The sequence below is a fragment of the Rana temporaria genome, chromosome 9, assembly GCF_905171775.1.
Source record: "Rana temporaria chromosome 9, aRanTem1.1, whole genome shotgun sequence".
Taxonomy (NCBI): domain Eukaryota; kingdom Metazoa; phylum Chordata; class Amphibia; order Anura; family Ranidae; genus Rana; species Rana temporaria.
Window position 1 is genome coordinate 4121498 of NC_053497.1, and position 22564 is coordinate 4144061.

The 22564-nt window shown below is 52.0% G+C and overlaps 1 protein-coding gene across 5 annotated transcripts in view; it reads right to left on the minus strand.

Annotated features, from left to right (window-relative positions):
• Positions 1–22564, minus strand: part of LOC120913030 (semaphorin-3F-like) — a 185424-nt gene that overhangs the window by 55201 nt on the left and 107659 nt on the right. For all 5 annotated transcript variants that reach the window (XM_040322700.1, XM_040322702.1, XM_040322699.1 and 2 more), the window contains exons 3-4: positions 5157–5317; positions 2295–2357 (exon numbers count right to left, since the gene is read on the minus strand). In XM_040322700.1, coding sequence (XP_040178634.1) covers positions 2295–2357; positions 5157–5317 — 224 coding nt within the window. The remainder of the gene's footprint in view (positions 1–2294; positions 2358–5156; positions 5318–22564) is intronic.

A 22564-nucleotide genomic window follows, 5' to 3' on the forward strand; every position in this document is an offset into this window, starting at 1 on the left:
TTGGTTTGCAGTGACTGTATGTACAGTTGAAATAAAAGACATCTCTTTTTTAAGTGATTTTGGAGTGCGGCTGTCCAGTTTTTCGTTCTTTCCATTTTTTGATTGCCTCCTGGGAGTGCCATTGGGTTGGCTCCTGGGAGTGACATGGGACTGCCTATTGGGAGTGCTATGGTATTGCCTCCTGGGAGTGCCATGGGATTGCCTCCTGAGATTGCTCTGGTATTGCCTCCTGGGATTTCCTCCTGGGAGTGCCATAGGATTGCTATGGGATTGCCTCCTGGGAGTGCCATGGGACTGCCTATTGGGAGTGCTATGGCATTGCCTCCTGGGAGTGCCAAGGGACTGCCTCCTGGGAGTGCCATAGGATTGCCTCCTGGGAGTGCCATAGGATTGCCTCCTGGCAGTGCCATGGGATTGCCTCCTGGGAGTGCCATAGGATTGCCTCCTGGCAGTGCCATGGGATTGCCTCCTGGGAGTGCCATGGGATTGCCTCCTGGCAGTGCCATGGGACTGCCTCCTGGGAGTGCCATGGGACTGCCTCCTGGGAGTGCCATGGGACTGCCTCCTGGGAGTGCCATGGGACTGCCTCCTGGGCGTGCCAAAGGATTGCTATGGGTTTGCCATGGGACTGCCTATTGGTAGTGCTATGGCATTGCCTCCTGGGAGTGCTATGGGACTGCCTCCTGAGATTGCCATGGGATTGCCTACTGGGTGTGCCATGGGATTTGCCTCTTGTGAGTGCTCTGGGATTGCCACCTGGGAGTGCCATGGGATTGCCTCCTGAGATTGCTATGGGACTGCCTAATGGTATTGCCTCCTAGGAGTGCCATGTGATTGCCTCCTGGGATTTCCTTCTGGGAGTACCATGGGATTGCCTCCTGGGAGTGCTATGGCATTGCCTCCTGGGAGTGCCAAGGGACTGCCTCCTGGGAGTGCCATAGGATTGCCTCCTGGGAGTGCCATAGGATTGCCTCCTGGCAGTGCCATGGGATTGCCTCCTGGCAGTGCCATGGGATTGCCTCCTGGGAGTGCCATGGGACTGCCTCCTGGGAGTGCCATGGGACTGCCTCCTGGGAGTGCCATGGGACTGCCTCCTGGGCGTGCCAAAGGATTGCTATGGGATTGCCATGGGACTGCCTATTGGTAGTGCCATGGCATTGCCTCCTGGGAGTGCTATGGGACTGCCTCCTGAGATTGCCATGGGATTGCCTACTGGGTGTGCCATGGGATTTGCCTCTTGTGAGTGCTCTGGGATTGCCACCTGGGAGTGCCATGGGATTGCCTCCTGAGATTGCTATGGGACTGCCTAATGGTATTGCCTCCTGGGAGTGCCATGTGATTGCCTCCTGGGATTTCCTTCTGGGAGAACCATGGGATTGCCTCCTGGGAGTGCTATGAAATTGCCTCCTGGGAGTGCCATGGGATTTCCTCCTGGCATTTCCTTCTGAGAGTACCATGGGATTTGCCTCCCGGGTGTGCCATGGGATTGCCTCCTGGGAGTGCCATGTGATTTCCTCCTGGCATTTCCTTCTGAGAGTACCATGGGAGTGCCTCCTGGCAGTGCCTCCTGGGAGTACCATGGGATTGCCTCCTGGGAGTACCATGGGATTGTGGGCAGGCCCGGTGGGCAGCGTGTTACCAAGCCACAAATTAGCAGCCCCTGCGCAGGCGCGGAAACATTCTGCTCATGTGCGGTGTTATTGCCCATCACTTCCTGATTTCCTCAATGGATGAGAAAGAAAATAAATAATAAAAAGGCTCAAATCACAAAGCGTTACCCCAAATGAGGACTTTTATTTTCGGAGTATGTGACGGTTATTTTCAGACCGCTAAAAATAACCGTCACTATTTGGAAAATAAGGATCCTTATTGCCGGCTTTGTGACTGTTGGACAGACTCCTTTGTGTAAGAAGACTGAAGTGTTGACTTCTGGCCCAGTCAGCCCGTTCCTGTTTAGTTTTGCTGCATTAGAGAATTGTTATTGGGTCCCGTACTTCGCACAGAGAAGGCTATCCAGGGGCATTGTGGGCATTTCACATCATTAGAGACTGCAGAGTCCACTTTTCAATCAGAGAGGTGCTTGCTTGGTGCCCTCATTACAAGATAAGAAGGTGGGCAAAGTGTGATTCATGCAGTAGGAAGCACAGCCTGCATCCTGTACTGAACAAACATAAAACTACAAACTATACAAAGAAACAAAAAAGTTTTTGCAGCCTGGACACCGGATGAGACGATTCTTCACAAGTCTTTATATCAGGCTGCATGAGGAGGATTAGAGGGGACAGAATACTCACTGCACGTCCTCTGCCCGCCATCAGACATTCCTTCTGCCGGTTCGGGGCGGCCGGCCAATGAATCTGATAAGTGAGGAAAGAGAGAGCCGTCACTAATGATCCTGCAAGTACGCACATGAAATACACTCCAAAATAGACATCCCCCAGAGGCGCCGGGACTTGAGGAACGATCGATCCAATGACGTCATTCCAAACAAGCCCAGTGGCTAGGGAAGTGTGCCCACTCACCTTGTGTTGTGTCTCTCACATAAAAACCCAAAAAATACATTTACGTTTTTGGTTGTAACATGAGAAGATGTGGGGAATTTCAAGGGGTATGAATACTTTTTCAAGGCACTGTACCCATTTGATCAGGGCCCCCATGCTGTTTCATATGCAAATAGCACTTTTGAAGGTATCCGAACCAGGGCCACCTTAATGCAAGGGCACTCCTGGGCACTGCCCATAGGTCCCAGGTACATGGGGGGCATCCCCACAATAATCTTGCATTACATCATACATGCCAACTGTCCCGATATGGTCGTGTCCCGGGAAGTGTCCCAGAACCTATACTGTGCCCTCCTGAGCCCAATGTTGTGCCCTCTTTACCCCCCCCCCATACTGTGCCCTCTTTACCCCCCCCTGTACTGTGCCCTCCTGAGCCCAGTGTTGTGCCCTCTTTACCCCCCCTGTACTGTGCCCTCTTTCCCCCCCCCCCTGTACTGTGCCCTCCTGAGCCCAGTGTTGTGCCCTCTTTACCCCCCCTGTACTGTGCCCTCTTTACCCCCCACTGTACTGTGCCCTCTTTACCCCCCCTGTACTGTGCCCTCTTTACCCCCCCTGTACTGTGCCCTCTTTACCCCCCTCCTGAGCCCAGTGTTGTGCCTTCTTTACCCCCCTCCTGAGCCCAGTGTTGTGCCCTCTTTACCCCCCCCTGTACTGTGCCCTCTTTACCCCCCCCCTGTACTGTGCCCTCTTTACCCACCTCCTGAGCCCAGTGTTGTGCCCTCTTTACCCCCCCCCCCCGTACTGTGCCCTCTTTACCCCCCTCCTGAGCCCAGTGTTGTGCCCTCTTTACCCCCCCCCGTACTGTGGCCTCTTTACCCCCCCCCCCCTGTGCCCTTTGTGTTGACTAGTCTTTGATTTAGGGAATGTTTTTCTTTTGTAAAATCAATTTTTATTGAAAGTACAAATGAATATCTGTTTAATTCTATCAACTCTTTATACTTTATTTCTTGGAAGTAGGTGTGTAAATTGGGGCAAGCTGGTAAGGGCCCCAGTGCATTACTTTGCCCAGGGGCCCATGATGCTATTAAGACGGCCGGCCCTGCTCCGAACTCTGGAGCAGAGAACCGGGGGGGGGGGGGGCTGTAAGGGGCCCTGGGGACCATTGGGCCCCTTACAGGTGTAATGCAAAAAATAAATAACAAAAAAAAATGGGAGGGGGACCAGCCGGGCCTGTAAGGGGCCCTGGGGACCATTGGGCCCCTTACAGGTGTAATGCAAAAAAATAAAAAATAAACAGGAGGGGGGGCTGTCCGGGCCTGTAAGGGGCCCTGGGGACCATCTGGCCCCTTACAGGTTTAATGCAAAAAATAAATAAACGGGAGGGGGGGTGTCCGGGCCTGTAAGGGGCCCTGGGGACCATTGGGCCCCTTACAGGTGTAATGCAAAAAATAAATAATAAAAAAAAAACGGGAGGGGGGGCGGGCCTGTAAGGGGCCCTGGGGACCATCTGGCCCCTTTTACGTGTTTAATTAAAAAAAAATAATAATAATAATAATAAAAAAAAACGGGAGGGGGCCGGGCCTGTAAGGGGCCCTGGGCACCATCTGGCCCCTTACAGGTGTAATGCAAAAAATAAATAAAAATAAAAACAAACGGGAGGGGGGCCAGCCGGGCCTGTAAGGGGCCCTGGGGACCATCTGGCCCCTTACAGGTGTAATGCAAAAAATAAATAAATAAACAGGAGGGGGGCTGTCCGGGCCTGTAAGGGGCCCTGGGGACCATTGGGCCTCTTACAGGTGTAATGCAAAAAATAAATAAAAAAAAACGGGAGGGGGGCCAGCCGGGCCTGTAAGGGGCTCTGGGGACCATTGGGCCCCTTACAGGTGTAATGCAAAAAAAAAAAAAAATAAACACAAAAATGTAAAAATAAATTAAAAAAAAAACTTGAGGGGGGGCGGCGGGGCCTATGAGGGGCCCTGGGGATCATTAAGCCCCTTACAGGTGTAATGCAAAAAATAAATAAAAAAACTGGAGGGGGGACGTCCGGGCCTGTAAGGGGCCCTGGGGACCATCGGGCCCCTTACAGGTGTAATGCAAAAAATAAATAAATAAACACAAAATGTTTTAAATAAATTAAAAAAAACTTGAGGGGGGGCGGCGGGGCCTGTGAGGGGCCCTGGGGATCATTAAGCCCCTTACAGGTGTAATGCAAAAAAACAAAAAACGGGAGGGGGACCATCGGCCTCTTACAGGTGTAATACCTGTACCCCCCTGATGGCGGCCCTGCCTGTAGGTAAAAAAATCTCTCCTAAACCTTTACGGTTTACGACATATTCCCCTTGCAATGAGCAGCGGCGCATGCGCACGGGGGATTCGCCGACGCCTCGTTCTATGGTAAGTAGTTCATAATTAGCTAGTAGGCGGCGCATACTAGCTCATTATGCCTTTTGCCTTACAGGGGGTATTTAAAAATAAATAAATAAATGTGTCATGGGGTTTAGAACCGCTGTAAACAAGGCGAAGCCTTTATATGCCACGTCACTTAACCAGTCGGTGAATCCAAGCCGTACAACATTCTTCAGCCACGCAGAAACCCTTCCCAACTGGCAGAACATAGACCCCTCCCCCTCCCCCATCCCCCGTTTCCTGGCTTACAATTAAAGGCTCTCGATTGATGTTGCCCAGGTCCATGGACAGCAGGTAGTCACGACTCCCGACGTACATCCGGTCCTGATCCTGATCCAGGAGGAGGATCCGGTAGTCGCTCGTGTTGAAGCCAAAGCTGAAGAAACGCGCCGTGCGCGACTCCATGAGCTCTACGGAAAGAAAATCAACGAGCCAAGTCAGTCAAACATGATGATTCACACGCATTGCTTGTCTTGGAAGAACATTTACAGGAGCAGTGCAGGAGGGGAAACCAAACAATGTTAGAACTGCAATAAAGAATACATTCCTATACATATTCACTATCTGCATCTCATAAGAGTATAAAAGAGAGGCGCCTCCAAGTGTAGCAATATGTTGTACCCAGGGCCGCCATCAGGGGGGTACAGGCAGTACACCTGTAAGGGGCCCGGATGGCATCCCCCCTTTTTTTTTTGTTCGTCAGCACCCAAAGACCCCCCCCCCCCCCGACCTCTAAGGGGCCCGTGGTCCCCAGATGGCATCCCCCCTTTTTTATTTTATTTATGTATTTATTTTCCATTACATTTTTTTCGTCAGCACCCAAAGCCCCCCGACCTCTAAGGGGTAAGGTGTTCCCCAGGGCCCCGGATGGCATCCCCCCCCTTTTTTTTCTGTCAGCACCCAAAGCCCCCCGACCTCTAAGGGACCTGGTGGTCCCCAGGGCCCCCGGATGGCATCCCCCCTTTTTTATATATATATATATATATATATATATATATATTTTTTTTTTTTTCGTCAGCACCCAAAGCCCCCCTGACCTCTAAGGGGCCCGGTGGTCCCTGAAGCCCAGGATGGCATCCCCCCTTTTTTTTCCCTTAAGCACCTAAAACCCCCCCCGACCTCTAAGGGGCCTGGTAATCCCCAGGGCCCTGGATGGCATCCCCCCCTTTTTTTTTTTTCGTCAGCACCCAAAGCCCCCTCCCCAACCTCTAAGGTGCCCGGTGGTGCCCAGGGCCCCGGATGGCATCCCCCAGTGGACCGTGAGTTAAAACAACCACTTGAAGCCCCCACGTGACAACACAGAGGTACAATTAGGAGACAGGGATAGGGCGTTGTCACCCTGAAAACAGGAAGTGCCTGAACAACGGCCTTCACGGCAGGATCACCAGTTTTTTTTCTTTATAGAAGCTGGAATGAAAAACAACAACAACAACAACAGGCCAGATTTAAGTTTTCGGGTTCAAAATCAATTTAGCAAAATTCCAAAGAAGGAGGAGGAACGGAATTTCCAGGCACAAGGCTCTAAGAGCGGCCAAGATTCTTTTTTTTTTCTCTAGAAATGGAGGACAGTTGCCAACTGCCGTTTATTATTGTGACGCTGAGAAGGTGTTTGTTAAACGTCCTCGCCTATTATAAAGATGACAACGCAAGGGCCACAGCGCTCGGTATTAATATTACCTGCAGATTTAAGATGAATTATTCATGACGGCCCCCCCCCTCCCTCCCTCCCCTCCCCCCCCTTCCGCGGCGTATTTTATCATAACAACGTTAAGAGCCCCGACAGCTGGCACATAACAGGGAATAAATACAGCAATGTTGAAACTTCTGTAATAAAAGCCAACAGCTACATTCGCTGTGATTACGGGGAGAGAGCGATCCATTAGCAGAAATATGCGCGCCGCACTGGAAGTAACGTACACCGCCGATCGGGATCAGAAGTACGGAAGGCGGCTTTGGACGTGTTCAACTAATTCCCCCCTTAAGAGGTCTCATAAATTGCTTCCCCCCGAGGTGCGATTCAAATCGATGATTAATTCCGCTCAGCCCTTCAATCCTCGCGCTCTGACCCCCCCACCCCGGCGCTGTATAGACGCTTACTTACGGCTGATTCCCCCAACCGTTTATCGCAGCACCGCCAGTTCCCCGTAGATGGAAATGAAGGCCCAGATTCTCGTAGATCGGTGTAAAACTGGGCAGGGCGTAACGTATCTGATTTACGTTACGCCGCCGCAAGTTTTTCTAGGCAAGTGCTTTATTCACAAAGCACTTGCGTGTAAAGTTGCGGCGGCGTAACGTAAATCACCCGGCCGAATTCAAATTCGGCGGGTAGGGGGCGGGTAGCATTTAAATAAAGCGCGTTCCCGCGCCGAACGAACAGCGCATGCGCCGCCTGTAAAATATCCCAGGGTGCATTGCTCCAAATGACGTCGCAAGGAAGTCATTGGTTTCGACGTGAACGTAAATGGCGTCCAGCCCCATTCACGGACGACTTACGCAAACGACGTAACTTTTCAAATTTCAGCCAGTGAATATCGGGGGACCCCACCCCTTGTGACGTCAATGACCCAGCATGCCCTCAGTCAATGATGTCACAAGGGGGCAGGTTCACCAGGTGACATCACCGGGTGGCCCCGCCCCCTTTAGTTATTAAAGAGCAGGATCTGGAGACCGCCTTGTTAAAGGGGGCTTTTTGATTCCGATAAGCCCCCTTGCCCGCAGACGCCCCCCCCCCACAACCACCAGCTCTGAAACCAACCCCCCGGCGCTGTATAGATGCTTACTTACGGACGATTCCCCCCCAACCGTTTATCGCAGCACCGCCAACGTTCCCCGTAGATGGAAATTAAGAGTGAAAAGATGAATTGTAAACTTCTTAAAAAAGTTTCGAAAATTGAGGGGGGGGGGGGGGTATCCTACCAGGGCCGCTGTTAGAAATCATGGGGTCCCAGAGGCGGCTCTTTAATTAGGCAGTCGCTTAAGGCCTCGCACTCACAGGGGCCTCGCGGCTGCCTAACTTACCCAATGCATTACCTAAGTCAGGGTTTGACAAATTTGCTTGGAATCTAGGAGCCAGCTAAAAAAGTTCGGAGCCAGAAAACGCCCCCCGTCCCGACGAGCTCGCGCGCAGAAGCGAACACATACGTGAGCAGTGCCCGCATATGTAAACGGTGTTCAAACCACACAATGTGAGGTATCGCCGCGGTTGGTAGAGCGAGAGCAATAATTCTAGCCCTAGACCTCCTCTGTAACTCAAAACATGCAACCTGTAGATTTTTTTAAACGTCGCCTATGAAGATTTTAAAGGGTAAAAGTTTGTTTCGGCATTCCACGAGCGGACGCAATTTTGAAGCGTGACATGTTGGGTATCAATTTACTCGGCGTAACATTATCTTTCATAATATTAAAAAAAATGGGGATAACTTTACTGTTGTCTTTTATTTTTTAATTAAAAAAAGTGTAATTTTTTCCCAAAAAAGTGCGCTTGCAAGACCGCTGCGCAAATACGGCGTGACAGAAAGTATTGCAACGATCGCCATTTGGATAAAAAATATATATATAATGTTTGGGGGTTCTAATTAGAGGGAAGAAGATGGCAGTGAAAACAGTGAAAAATGACATTAGAATTGCTGTTTAACTTGTAATGCTTAACTTGTAATACCAACGGCCACCACCAGATGGCGCCAGCTCACACAAGGAAGAGCTGGGGACATCACAAGGCCGCAAAGCCGGGGCCTCAATTACCGGACATTAAGGCTCGCCAAATCCCGGTCGCCAGGTCGCCATGGCGACTAGAAATAGCGTCCTGGCGACTTGGCTTTGGAAGGTGGGCAAAAAAAAAAAAAAAAATTTTGTTCCATAGGACCGGCGCTCCGCGGACTAGGCCGAAGCCGCGGCCTCGCCTAAAACATCCTGCCCGCAGCTCGCCGCGATCGTGGGAAAAGGCCGCGAGCGGCAGATGCCACTCGTGTCCTTTTCCCACGATCGCGGCGAGCTGCGGGCAGGATGTTTTAGGCGAGGCCGCGGCTTCGGCCCAGTCCGCGGCCTTTTCTCAGGATCGCGGCGGACTAGGCCGAAAGCCGCGGGCTCGACCTAAGAAAATTAGGTTTTATTGACCCCGCCTCTCTCCATAAAGAGGACCTGTCACACTGATTCCTATTACAAGGGATGTTTACATTCCTTGTAATAGGAATAAAAGTGATAAAAAAAAAAAAATATGTAAAAAAAAAGTGTAAAAATTTAGAAAATTAAGTAAAATAAAAATAAAATTAACAATTGTTTTTTAAAAACGCCCCTGTCACCGTTATCTCGTGCGCAGAAGCGAACACGCAAGTCCCGCCCACATATGTAAACGCCGTTCAAACCCCACTTGTGAGCTATCGTCGCGTGCGTTAGAGCGCGTGCAACAATTCTAGCACTAGACCTCCTCTGTAACTCGAAAATAGTAACCTGTAAAAAAATGTTAAAGAGTCGCCTATGGAGATTTTTAAGTAGCGAAGTTTGGGCGCCATTCCACGAGTGTGTGCGCAATTTTAAAGCGTGACGTGTTAGGTATCTATTTACTCGGCGTAACATCGTCTTTCACGTTATACAAAAAAAATTGGGCTAATTTTACTGTTTTGTTAATTTTTTAATTCATGAAACCGTTTTTTTCCCCAAACAAAGGCGTTTGAAAAATGATTGCGCAAATACCGTGCGAGAAAAAAAAAGTTGCAATGACCGCCATTTTATTCCCTAGGGTGTCTGCTAAAAAAAAAAAAATTCTGATTAATTTTCTAGTAATTTTTTTTTTGATTTTTACAGGAAGGAGAGAAGTGCCAAAATAGGCCCGGTGGACAAGTGGTTAAACCGTAAAAGATACAAATTATACGTAAAAACCAAACGCAAATGTGAAAGAAGCCCCTCCCCCCCCCCCATATGAAGATCTCTCGTCATCCTTGGCTGAAATCTCGCGTATTGACACTCCGCAATTCTCCGATACAAACCGAATGTAAATGATCGCGTATCAATGATCCAGAAACCGGAAAACCAGCCTTCGAACCCCCATAGGTCCAAATGGATGATGTAACCAGCTGAAAAGTTTCAGGGGACAAAACACCCTTCCTCAGAGTAAAACTGAGAAACTCTGAGGTTTTGGTTTGAGAAAGGGGGGTTGTGCCCCGAAACACGTCAGCTGGTTACATCAACAATTTGGACCTATGGGGATCGAGGATCCATGATACGCCATCATTTACATTTGTAGACCCATCAGAGAAGTGTGGCGGATGCATGGGATTTCAGCCAGGGATGATGGCGAGAGATCTTGATGTGGCCCCCTGATGCGTTGGGGGAGGGGGTTTGACGCGGACCGTATAACAACCGCCTGTTTTTACCGGTTGCCCATCTGAAGGAGAAATTAGAAGGAAGTCGGACCATCTAAAACCACAGAAAACAATACGTATCATATAAACCGGACGCGTATTCCAGAAAGCGGGGGAGGTGTAGAAACGATTCGCTGGAACATTCCGACATTCCGCAGCGGCTCCACCAAATTCCTGGCCCGGTATCTCCACCAAATTCCTGGCCTGGTATCTCCACCAAATTCCTGGCCCGGTATCTCCACCAAATTCCTGGCCCGGTATCTCCACCAAATTCCTGGCCCGGTATCTCCATCCAAATTCCTGGCCCGGTATCTCCACCAAATTCCTGGCCCGGTATCTCCACCAAATTCCTGGCCCGGTATCTCCACCAAATTCCTGGCCCGGTATCTCCATCCAAATTCCTGGCCCGGTATCTCAACCAAATTCCTGGCCCGGTATCTCCACCAAATTCCTGGCCCGGTATCTCCACCAAATTCCTGGCCCGGTATCTCCACCAAATTCCTGGCCCGGTATCTCCACCAAATTCCTGGCCCGGTATCTCCACCAAATTCCTGGCCCGGTATCTCCACCAAATTCCTGGCCCGGTATCTCCACCAAATTCCTGGCCCGGTATCTCCACCAAATTCCTGGCCCGGTATCTCCACCAAATTCCTGGCCCGGTATCTCCATCCAAATTCCTGGCCCGGTATCTCCACCAAATTCCTGGCCCGGTATCTCCACCAAATTCCTGGCCCGGTATCTCCATCCAAATTCCTGGCCCGGTATCTCCATCCAAATTCCTGGCCCGGTATCTCCACCAAATTCCTGGCCCGGTATCTCCACCAAATTCCTGGCCCGGTATCTCCACCAAATTCCTGGCCCGGTATCTCCACCAAATTCCTGGCCCGGTATCTCCACCAAATTCCTGGCCCGGTATCTCCACCAAATTCCTGGCCCGGTATCTCCACCAAATTCCTGGCCCGGTATCTCCACCAAATTCCTGACCCGGTATCTCCATCCAAATTCCTGGCCCGGTATCTCCACCAAATTCCTGGCCCGGTATCTCCACCAAATTCCTGGCCCGGTATCTCCACCAAATTCCTGGCCCGGTATCTCCTCTCCGTGTTTATAATTCGGTGCAACAACCCCGTCAGAACTGATGGATAAAATATGAAAGGAGGGAGAAATTGGCCTGGGCAGGAAGGGGGCGAAAGTGCCCGGTAGGCAAGTGGTTAATTTACGATCTGTACTATGAAGGGGATTGGCTGGAATGTACGGGGAGGTGTGACTACATTTTGGGAGTTTGCCGGTGAGCAGGTTTAGGGACTCCGAATTCCCCGATTATGGATCCGATATTCCCTCCTCCCGGGAAGCAGCCGATCCCTGCAGTCCATGAACAATAAGGATCGTTCACACATAGGGTACTACAGCCCCGGGTGCGAGGACCGTGGGTCCCCACATGGGGGTGCACAGCCTACCTGTCCTCCAATGGTCAGACTTGTGCTGACACCCCCCCTCCCCCGCACAGCCTACCTGTCCTCCAATGGTCAGACTTGTGCTGACACCCCCCCTCCCCCGCACAGCCTACCTGTCCTCCAATGGTCAGACTTGTGCTGACACCCCCCCTCCCCCCGCACAGCCTACCTGTCCTCCAATGGTCAGACTTGTGCTGACACCCCCCTCCCCTGCACAGCCTACCTGTCCTCCAATGGTCAGACTTGTGCTGACACCCCCCTCCTCCGCACAGCCTACCTGTCCTCCAATGGTCAGACTTGTGCTGACACCCCCCCCTCCCCCGCACAGCCTACCTGTCCTCCAATGGTCAGACTTGTGCTGACACCCCCCTCCCCTGCACAGCCTACCTGTCCTCCAATGGTCAGACTTGTGCTGACACCCCCCTCCCCCGCACAGCCTACCTGTCCTCCAATGGTCAGACTTGTGCTGACACCCCCCCTCCCCCTCACAGCCTACCTGTCCTCCAATGGTCAGACTTGTGCTGACACCCCCCCTCCCCCGCACAGCCTACCTGTCCTCCAATGGTCAGACTTGTGCTGACACCCCCCCTCCCCCGCACAGCCTACCTGTCCTCCAATGGTCAGACTTGTGCTGACACCCCCCTCCCCCGCACAGCCTACCTGTCCTCCAATGGTCAGACTTGTGCTGACACCCCCCTCCTCCGCACAGCCTACCTGTCCTCCAATGGTCAGACTTGTGCTGACACCCCCCCCTCCCCTGCACAGCCTACCTGTCCTCCAATGGTCAGACTTGTGCTGACACCCCCCTCCCCCGCACAGCCTACCTGTCCTCCAATGGTCAGACTTGTGCTGACACCCCCCTCCTCCGCACAGCCTACCTGTCCTCCAATGGTCAGACTTGTGCTGACACCCCCCTCCCCTGCACAGCCTACCTGTCCTCCAATGGTCAGACTTGTGCTGACACCCCCCTCCTCCGCACAGCCTACCTGTCCTCCAATGGTCAGACTTGTGCTGACACCCCCCTCCTCCGCACAGCCTACCTGTCCTCCAATGGTCAGACTTGTGCTGACACCCCCCTCCTCCGCACAGCCTACCTGTCCTCCAATGGTCAGACTTGTGCTGACACCCCCCTCCCCCGCACAGCCTACCTGTCCTCCAATGGTCAGACTTGTGCTGACACCCCCCTCCCCCGCACAGCCTACCTGTCCTCCAATGGTCAGACTTGTGCTGACACCCCCCTCCTCCGCACAGCCTACCTGTCCTCCAATGGTCAGACTTGTGCTGACACCCCCCTCCTCCGCACAGCCTACCTGTTCTCCAATGGTCAGACTTGTGCTGACACCCCCCTCCCCCGCACAGCCTACCTGTCCTCCAATGGTCAGACTTGTGCTGACACCCCCCCCCCCCCGCACAGCCTACCTGTCCTCCAATGGTCAGACTTGTGCTGACACCCCCCTCCTCCGCACAGCCTACCTGTCCTCCAATGGTCAGACTTGTGCTGACACCCCCCTCCCCCTCACAGCCCACCTGTCCTCCAATGGTCAGACTTGTGCTGACACCCCCCTCCCCCGCACAGCCTACCTGTCCTCCAATGGTCAGACTTGTGCTGACACCCCCCTCCTCCGCACAGCCTACCTGTCCTCCAATGGTCAGACTTGTGCTGACACCCCCCTCCCCCGCACAGCCTACCTGTCCTCCAATGGTCAGACTTGTGCTGACACCCCCCTCCCCCGCACAGCCTACCTGTCCTCCAATGGCGGCGATCAGCGTTTTTTTTCGGTACTGCGACATTATGGCGGACACATCGGACACTTTTGACAAATTTTTGGGACCATTGTCATTTTTATAGCGATCAGTGCTATAAAAATACATTGGATTACTATAAAAATGCCACTGGCAGGGAAGGGGTTAACACTAGGGGGCGGGGAAGGGGTTAAGTATGTTCCCTGGGTGTGTTCTAACTGTAGGGGGGGTGGCCTCACTAGGGGAAATGACAGATCGCTGTTCATACATTGTATGAACAGAAGATCAGCATTTCTCCCCGTGACAGGACCGGGAGCTGTGTGTTTACACTCACAGCTCTGTAACGAGCGATCGCGGGTGCCCGGCGGCGATCACGCCCGCGGGAGTCAGGGGGATGGGGGGGCGCGGGAGTCAGCGATGAGCGGGGAGGCTACGGGCTCTGGCACAGGGGAGCCGACCTGCCGCCGTATAACAGCAGCGGCTGGTCGGCAAGTAGTTAAAGTGACGCAAAAAGTGGCCCCGGTCCTTTAGCTACAAAACGGTCCGGGGGTGAAGTGGTTAAGCAATCAGAGCATATTGGGAATCATTGGAACTCTCGGGAAAAAAAAAATCCCCCTCCTCCATGTATTTTTCTGGAGAAGCTCCGAAACGATCGCGCCGCGATGTACAGAGAACGCACATATAGCCGGGAGGGTCCACCAAGCTTGGCGGCGGGACTAAGCAGAGCCCTGGATTTAATCACGGGCGTTTGATTAGCCGAGTTTTCCAAAGCGAGTACAAATAAACAAAAATTAAGGGAGATCCAAATTTGGCCGCGTTTGGGAAATGCGCGCTCGCTCGCGGGCCAGGAAAAAAAAAAAATCCAAAGAGCAGAGAGAGTAGAAAATAAACAACGGCTATCTCCGTAATGACATTTTTATCTGAGCAATTACATTCAGAGCCAGTCCATAATATTTCATCAGGACGTGGGGGAGGGGGGGCGCTCTAGATAAAATCACGAGAAAAGACGTCTCTGCGAGACGAAACTTCCCAGGAGGCAACACTGAACACGGGGGGGGGGGAGAGATACCCCGTCCAATCACACGTGGTGTTCCTTCTATATCACCCCTCCTACTTTACAAGGAACATTCTTACTATACGACCCCCAAGAACAGAATTTAACCACTTCAGCCCCCGGACCATTCGGCTGCCAAGTGACCGGGACATTTTTTTTTTGCGATTCGGCACTGCGTCGGTTTAACTGACCATTGCGCGGTCGCGCGACGCGGCTCCCAAACAAAATTGATGTCCTTTTTTCTTTACCCCCCACAAATAGAGCTTTCTTTCGGTGGTATTTGATCACCTCTGCGGTTTTTATTTTTTGCGCTTTAAAACAGAAAAAAAGCGACAATTTTGAAAAAAAATTAAATATTTTTTTACTTTTTGGTACAATAAATATCCCCGAAAAATATATAAAAAAAACAATATTTTTTTACTTTTTGCTACAATAAATATCCCCAAAAAATATATTAAAAAAATATATTTTTTTACTTTTTGCTACAATAAATATCCCTGAAAAATATATAAAAAACAATATTCTTTTACTTTTTGCTACAATAAATATCCCCAAAAAATATATAAAAAAACAATATTTTTTAACTTTTTGCTACAATAATTATCCCCGAAAAATATATATATTAAAAAAAAAACCAATATTTTTTTACTTTTTGCTACAATAAATATCCCCAAAATATATATAAAAAAAATATTTTTTTCTCAGTTTAGGACGATACTTATTCTTCTACATATTTTTTTGGAAAAAAAACAAAAAAAAAAAACGCAATAAGCGTATATTGATTTTTTTTACTAGTAATGGCGGCGATCTGCGACTTTTATCGTGACTGCGACATTGCGGCGACCATATTTTGGGACCATTCACATTTATACAGCGATCGGTGCTATAAAAATGCACTGATTGCTGTGTAAATGACACTGGCAGGGAAGGGGTTAACCACTAGGGAGTGAAGAAGGGGTTAAGTGTGTCCTAAGGAGTGATTCTAACTGTGTCTGAAGGACACAGTGACCACAGAGCGTGTCGGGTGCGCGGTTCTGTCAGGACGTCAATAGACGCCCTCCTAGAACCAGACAACTGCACTCTAGCCACCATTCGGCAATAGCGCGGTCGGCAATAGTGGATAAAAGAAGCCCTTCTTATTTTGACTGCCGATGCCGATACTTCTGGCCAGGAATCCTAATCCAGCAATTGGCTTCCCTGCAAGGCTCTGATGAAGAGGGAGGTCATTTGACCCCTGCATGTAGACAGGAAGTGGCTGCAGGAGATCAAATGCAGCTAAAGAGAAAAAAAGGCAAAAGCAAGGCTGGCATTCATGATACGAGATGTTTTTCCCGGGATTGTTCCTTAATTCATGTCCCGTGTCCCGGGCACTTTCATTCCGGGACAATACAGTGTCCCCGGAATGAAATAAGGACACACAGCCACACTAATAAACGTCTCGGACGGGGGGCGGATCTGTTTGGCTCGGGCCGGGGCCAGGTTGGCTTGGGTTGGGCAGGTCCACTCTGCTCCGACGGGGAGCATGTCCGCTCTGCTCAGACAAGCTACACACAAGCCGCCTCCCCCAGTCATCTCTATGGAGGGCAGAGGCGTTGCTAGGGGGGTGCGGTCCGCACCCGGGTGACACCCGCTAGAGGGGTGACACCATCCCGACATTTTTTTTTTAGCTGACATGTGGGGGTCGGCGTGGGGGGGGGGGGCACACTGGGGGGTGTCAGGCCGGTGCCCCTCCTCGTGACTGCAGCAATGACGGCGCTGAGTGCCACGGAATCAGAGTGACATTTTTGCAGGCAGTGCCGCGTTACAAGAGGGGGGGTTGTGGGGTGACACCGCGGCACCATCCATCCCCTCCTCTCACAGCCATGGGCTGTTAGCGGTGCTCGGCACACAGGCACAGCCGAGTGAAGCCGCCTCCCCCTCCTCTCTGTTTGTGTGTACAGAGGGGGAGGGGCCGAGGGGACCTTCTGTCCATGTGCCGTGACCGTCGCTGCAATGATCTGAGGTACTGAATGGGGAGGGGGGGGGGGGTGTTTGCACCTGGGGGGGTTTCACTGGGGGGTGTTTGCACCTGGGGGGGATTTCACTGAAGGGGGGGGTTGCACTAAGGGGGGGTTTGCACTGGGGGGTTGCACTGGTGGGGTTTGCACTGAGGGGGGGATTTGCACTGAGGGGGGGCTGCACTGAGAGGGGGTTTCACTAAGGGGGGTTTCACTAAGGGGGGGTGTCTGCACTGAGGGGGTGTGAACTGAAGGGGGTCTGTGTAACATGCAGGGGTCCAGTGGTGCAGGTGGCTGTGTAATGTAAAAGGGGTCCAGTGGTGCAGGGGGCTCACCAGGTGACACCAACCCTAGTGACGCCACTGATGGAGGGCTCTGTGTGCCGCGATGTACGCTGGGAAGTGTAGTTTCCAGCGCAGCCCTGCAGATTCTCTTCTCACTGACATGGCAGACATGAGGCGCGGAGGGGGCGCTCGTCCCAGGACAGCGAGGAGGAAGAAGAGTCCGGCAGGGAGAGCGCAGGCTTCAGGGAACAGCATATTAGGAAGAAGTGAGAACCGAGAGGTCGGGGAGACAGTCAGACAATTCCGTATGTGTAAGTCTGTCCCCCTGCCCATCCCCTTCCTCCTCTCTCCACTAACTACCCCCGGCTATACACACCACACTCCTCTCCTATACATATTACCCCCCGCCATACACTCCACTTGCACACAAGCCCGCTGATTTCATACGCCCCTTCCCCAGAAATGTGGTCACCCTATACCTGGGCACCACCATTTATTACCGCCATTTTCACCATTTTGCCCGTACATGGACTGTACATTCCCAACTGAAAGCAGCTTGCCCGTCATTGTCACCTCTGAGGGCCATACTGGGATTGTACGTTGGCTTCAGTCCTCCAATAACGGGAATATCGGGCATCCAACACAATGGCAAGGCTGGAGCTTCCTGGCACCGGCAGCCCAGACAGAGCCACCATTATATTATACCCGCGGGGGAAATCCAGCACCTGTTGGCACGCCGGCTACGCCTTGCAGCTACAACGAAATAACTCCTCCTCTCGAAAACTCCTCGTCTGCGGCTTTCCTGCAGAGGTTTCTACCCAACATACCTTCTCTATGGGTGACCCGGGCAGCGGTGACCTCCATAGAAGTGAAGGTTTGCCCATATATACCATACAGGAAATATGCCAGTCTGGAGGAGGCCGCGCCTATAGGGATCTGATCATTAGTTGGGGCCGCCCCTTTGTAGAGATGAGACGTCTTTTGTCCCCAACTCAGGACAAAGGTTCACTTTTCAGACATGATACAAGAGATGTCAGAGACTGCAGACATGATACAGGAGTTGGTCAGAGACTGCAGACATGATACAGGAGATGATCAGAGACTGCAGACACAATACAGGAGACGGTCAGAGACTGCAGACACAGTACAGGAGATGTCAGAGACTGCAGACATGGTACAGGAGATGATCAGAGACTGCAGACATGATACAAGAGATGTCAGAGACTGCAGACATACTACAGGAGATGGTCAGAGACTGCAGACATAATACAGGAGATGGTCAGAGACTGCAAACATGGTACAGGAGATGTCAAGAGACTGCAGACATGATACAAGAGCTGGTCAGAGACTTCAGACATAGTACAGGAGACGGTCAGAGACTGCAGACATGGTACAAGAGATGATCAGAGACTGCAGACATACTACAGGAGATGGTCAGAGACTGCAAACATGGTAGAGGAGATGGTCAAAGACTGCATAGTACAGGAGACGGTCAGAGACTGCAGACATAGTACAGGAGACGGTCAGAGACTGCAGACATGGTACAAGAGATGATCAGAGACTGCAGACATACTACAGGAGATGGTCAGAGACTGCAAACATGGTAGAGGAGATGGTCAGAGACTGCATAGTACAGGAGACGGTCAGAGACTGCAGACATAGTACAAGAGATGATCAGAGACTGCAGACATACTACAGGAGACGGTCAGAGACTGCAGACATGGTACAGGAGACGGTCAGAGACTGCAGACATGATACAAGAGATGGTCAGAGACTGCAGACATAGTACAGGAGACGGTCAGAGACATACCCCTGGTCGGGGTATCAGGTCTTGGGTTGGGATAGGAGTTGATCTGCAATGAAAACAGATACAGATGTATACAGTCTCTACACTCAGTGATCCCAGCAGCTCACAGACCAGATCATTGAATTGTGCCAAAGAGTGATATTTGTAGCAATGCGTAAAAAACTTCATCCAGAGAAGTACATTGGTTTTTGGCTTTTTGCACATAATTGGGTGTGGGAGTTTTGGCCACATTCTAGGCCTGGAACTGTGATCTTTGCCACGGATATGTCTGATGATATACGGGGGGAAGTGATATCCGGGAACATGTGAAGATCTCAGAGGAAGCCACTGCTTAGAAGATAATTCCCTCCCTGCGGACGCCAGGAGCCGGTCCCGGCTGCACTGCAAACAAAGGTTACCATCTGACGACGTTACTGGTACGTCCATTCATATAACATAGCCAGCCAGCGACATAACCCCGCCCCCGATCTCCGACAGATATCATATAAAGCCCTTCCGGGGGAGACGGCCTTAGAGGAGGGGCCATAGGTGGGGTTATTTTACTTGCCGGACGTACTTGTAACATCATCGGGGTGCGGCACATTTATCTGACTTGGGGGGAAAAAAATGATCACACCTGGAAAAGAAATATCAAATAAAGAAAGTCCTTTAGCACCCAAAGTACTAGGGATGAGCTTGGCTTCAGTCTGATAGGAAGCTGTCAGTGCTGATGTAAGGGGGAACTCTGATGGGGACACTGGTGTAAGGGGGGAACTCTGATGAGGACACTAATATAAGGGGGACCTCTGGTGGGGACACTGATGTAAGGGGGGACTCTGATGGGGACACTGATGTAAGGGGGGACTCTGATGGGGACACTGATGTAAGGGGGGACTCTGATGGGGACACTAATGTAAGGGGGACCTCTGGTGAGGACACTAATGTAAGGGGGACCTCTGGTGAGGACACTAATGTAAGGGGGACCTCTGGTGAGGACACTAATGTAAGGGGGACCTCTGGTGAGGACACTAATGTAAGGGGGACCTCTGGTGAGGACACTAATGTAAGGGGGAACTCTGATGGGGACACTGATGTAAACGGGGGACACTGATGTAAGGGGGAACTCTGATGGGGACACTGATGTAAACGGGGGACACTGATGTAAGGGGGAACTCTGATGGGGACACTGATGTAAACGGGGGACACTGATGTAAGGGGGAACTCTGATGGGGACACTGATGTAAGGGAGAACTCTGATGGGGACACTGGTGTAAGGGGGAACTCTGATGGGGACACTGGTGTAAGGGGGAACTCTGATGGGGACACTGGTGTAAGGGGGAACTCTGATGGGGACACTGGTGTAAGGGGGAACTCTGATGGGGACACTGGTGGAAGGGGGAACTCTGATGGGGACACTGGTGTAAGGGGGAACTCTGATGGGGACACTGGTGTAAGGGGGAACTCTGATGGGGACACTGGTGTAAGGGGGAACTCTGATGGGGACACTGATGTAAGGGGGAACTCTGATGGGGACACTGGTGTAAGGGGGAACTCTGATGGGGACACTGGTGTAAGGGGGAACTCTGATGGGGACACTGGTGTAAGGGGGAACTCTGATGGGGACACTGGTGTAAGGGGGAACTCTGAAGGGGACACTGGTGTAAGGGGGAACTCTGATGGGGACACTGGTGTAAGGGGGAACTCTGATGGGGACACTGGTGTAAGGGGGAACTCTGATGGGGACACTGATGTACGGGGGACCTCTGGTGAGGACACTGATGTAAGGGGGACCTCTGGTGAGGACACTAATATAAGGGGGACCTCTGGTGGGGACACTGATGTAAGGGGGGACCTCTGGTGGGGACACTGATGTAAGGGGGGACTCTGATGGGGACACTGATGTAAGGGGGGACTCTGATGGGGACACTGATGTAAGGGGGGACTCTGATGGGGACACTAATGTAAGGGGGACCTCTGGTGAGGACACTAATGTAAGGGGGACCTCTGGTGAGGACACTGATGTAAGGGGGAACTCTGATGGGGACACTGATGTACAGGGGGGAACTCTGATGGGGACCCTGATGTAAGGGGGGGAACTCTGATGGGGACACAGCTGTAAGGGGGAACTCTTATGGGGACACTGCTGTAAGGGGGAACTCTTATGGGGACACTGCTGTAAGGGGGAACTCTGATGGGGACACTGATGTAAGGGGGAACTCTGATGGGGACACTGATGTAAGGGGGGACTCTGATGGGGACACTGATGTAAGGGGGGACTCTGATGGGGACACTGATGTAAGGGGGGACTCTGATGGGGACACTGATGTAAGGGGGGACTCTGATGGGGACACTGATGTAAGGGGGGACTCTGATGGGGACACTAATGTAAGGGGGACCTCTGGTGAGGACACTAATGTAAGGGGGACCTCTGGTGAGGACACTAATGTAAGGGGGACCTCTGGTGAGGACACTAATGTAAGGGGGACCTCTGGTGAGGACACTGATGTAAGGGGGAACTGTGATGGGGACACTGATGTACAGGGGGGAACTCTGATGGGGACCCTGATGTAAGGGGGGGAACTCTGATGGGGACACTGCTGTAAGGGGGAACTCTTATGGGGACACTGCTGTAAGGGGGAACTCTTATGGGGACACTGCTGTAAGGGGGAACTCTGATGGGGACACTGACGTAAGAGAGACCGCTGGTGGGGACACTGATGTAAGGGGGAACTCTGATGGGGACACTGACGTAAGAGAGACCGCTGGTGGGGACACTGATGTAAGGGGGAACTCTGGTGAGGACACTAATGTAAGGGGGAACTCTGGTGAGGACACTAATGTAAGGGGGAACTCTAATGGGGACACTAATGTAAGTGGGGGACACTGGTGTAAGGGGAAACTCTGATGGGGACACTGCTGTAAGGGGGAACTCTGATGGGGACACTGATGTAAGGGGAACTCTGATGGGGACACTGATGTAAGGGGGGACCTCTGGTGAGGACACTAATGTAAGGGGAACTCTGATGGGGACACTGGTGTAAGGGGTAACTCTGATGGGGACACTGATGTACAGGGGGGAACTCTGATGGGGACACTGATGTACAGGGGGGAACTCTGATGGGGACACTGATGTAAGGGGGAACTCTGATAGGGACACTGATGTAAGGGGGAACTCTGATAGGGACACTGATGTAAGGGGGGGGACACTGATGTAAGGGGGTACTCTGATGTAAGGGGGGGGACTCTGATGTAAGGGGGGGGGACTCTGATGTAAGGGGGGGGGGGACTCTGATGTAAGGGGGGGGGGCTCTGATGTAAGGGGGAGGACTCTGATGTGGACACTGGTGTAAGGGGGGACTCTGATGGGGACACTGATGTAAGGGGAACCCTGATGGGGACACTGATGTAAGGGGGAACTCTGATGGGGACACTGATGTAAGGGGGAACTCTGATGGGGACACTGATGTAAGGGGGACCTCTGGTGAGGACACTAATGTAAGGGGGAACTCTAATGGGGACACTGATGTAAGGGGGGAACTCTGATGGGGACACTGATGTACAGGGGGGAACTCTGATGGGGACACTGATGTAAGGGGGAACTCTGATAGGGACAATGATGTAAGGGGGAACTCTGATAGGGACACTGATGTAAGGGGGAACTCTGATAGGGACACTGATGTAAGGGGGGGGGACACTGATGTAAGGGGGTACTCTGATGTAAGGGGGGGGACTCTGATGTAAGGGGGGGGACTCTGATGTAAGGGGGGGGGGCTCTGATGTAAGGGGGAGGACTCTGATGTGGACACTGGTGTAAGGGGGGACTCTGATGGGGACACTGATGTAAGGGGAACCCTGATGGGGACACTGATGTAAGGGGGAACTCTGATGGGGACACTGATGTAAGGGGGACCTCTGGTGAGGACACTAATGTAAGGGGGAACTCTAATGGGGACACTGATGTAAGGGGGGAACTCTGATGGGG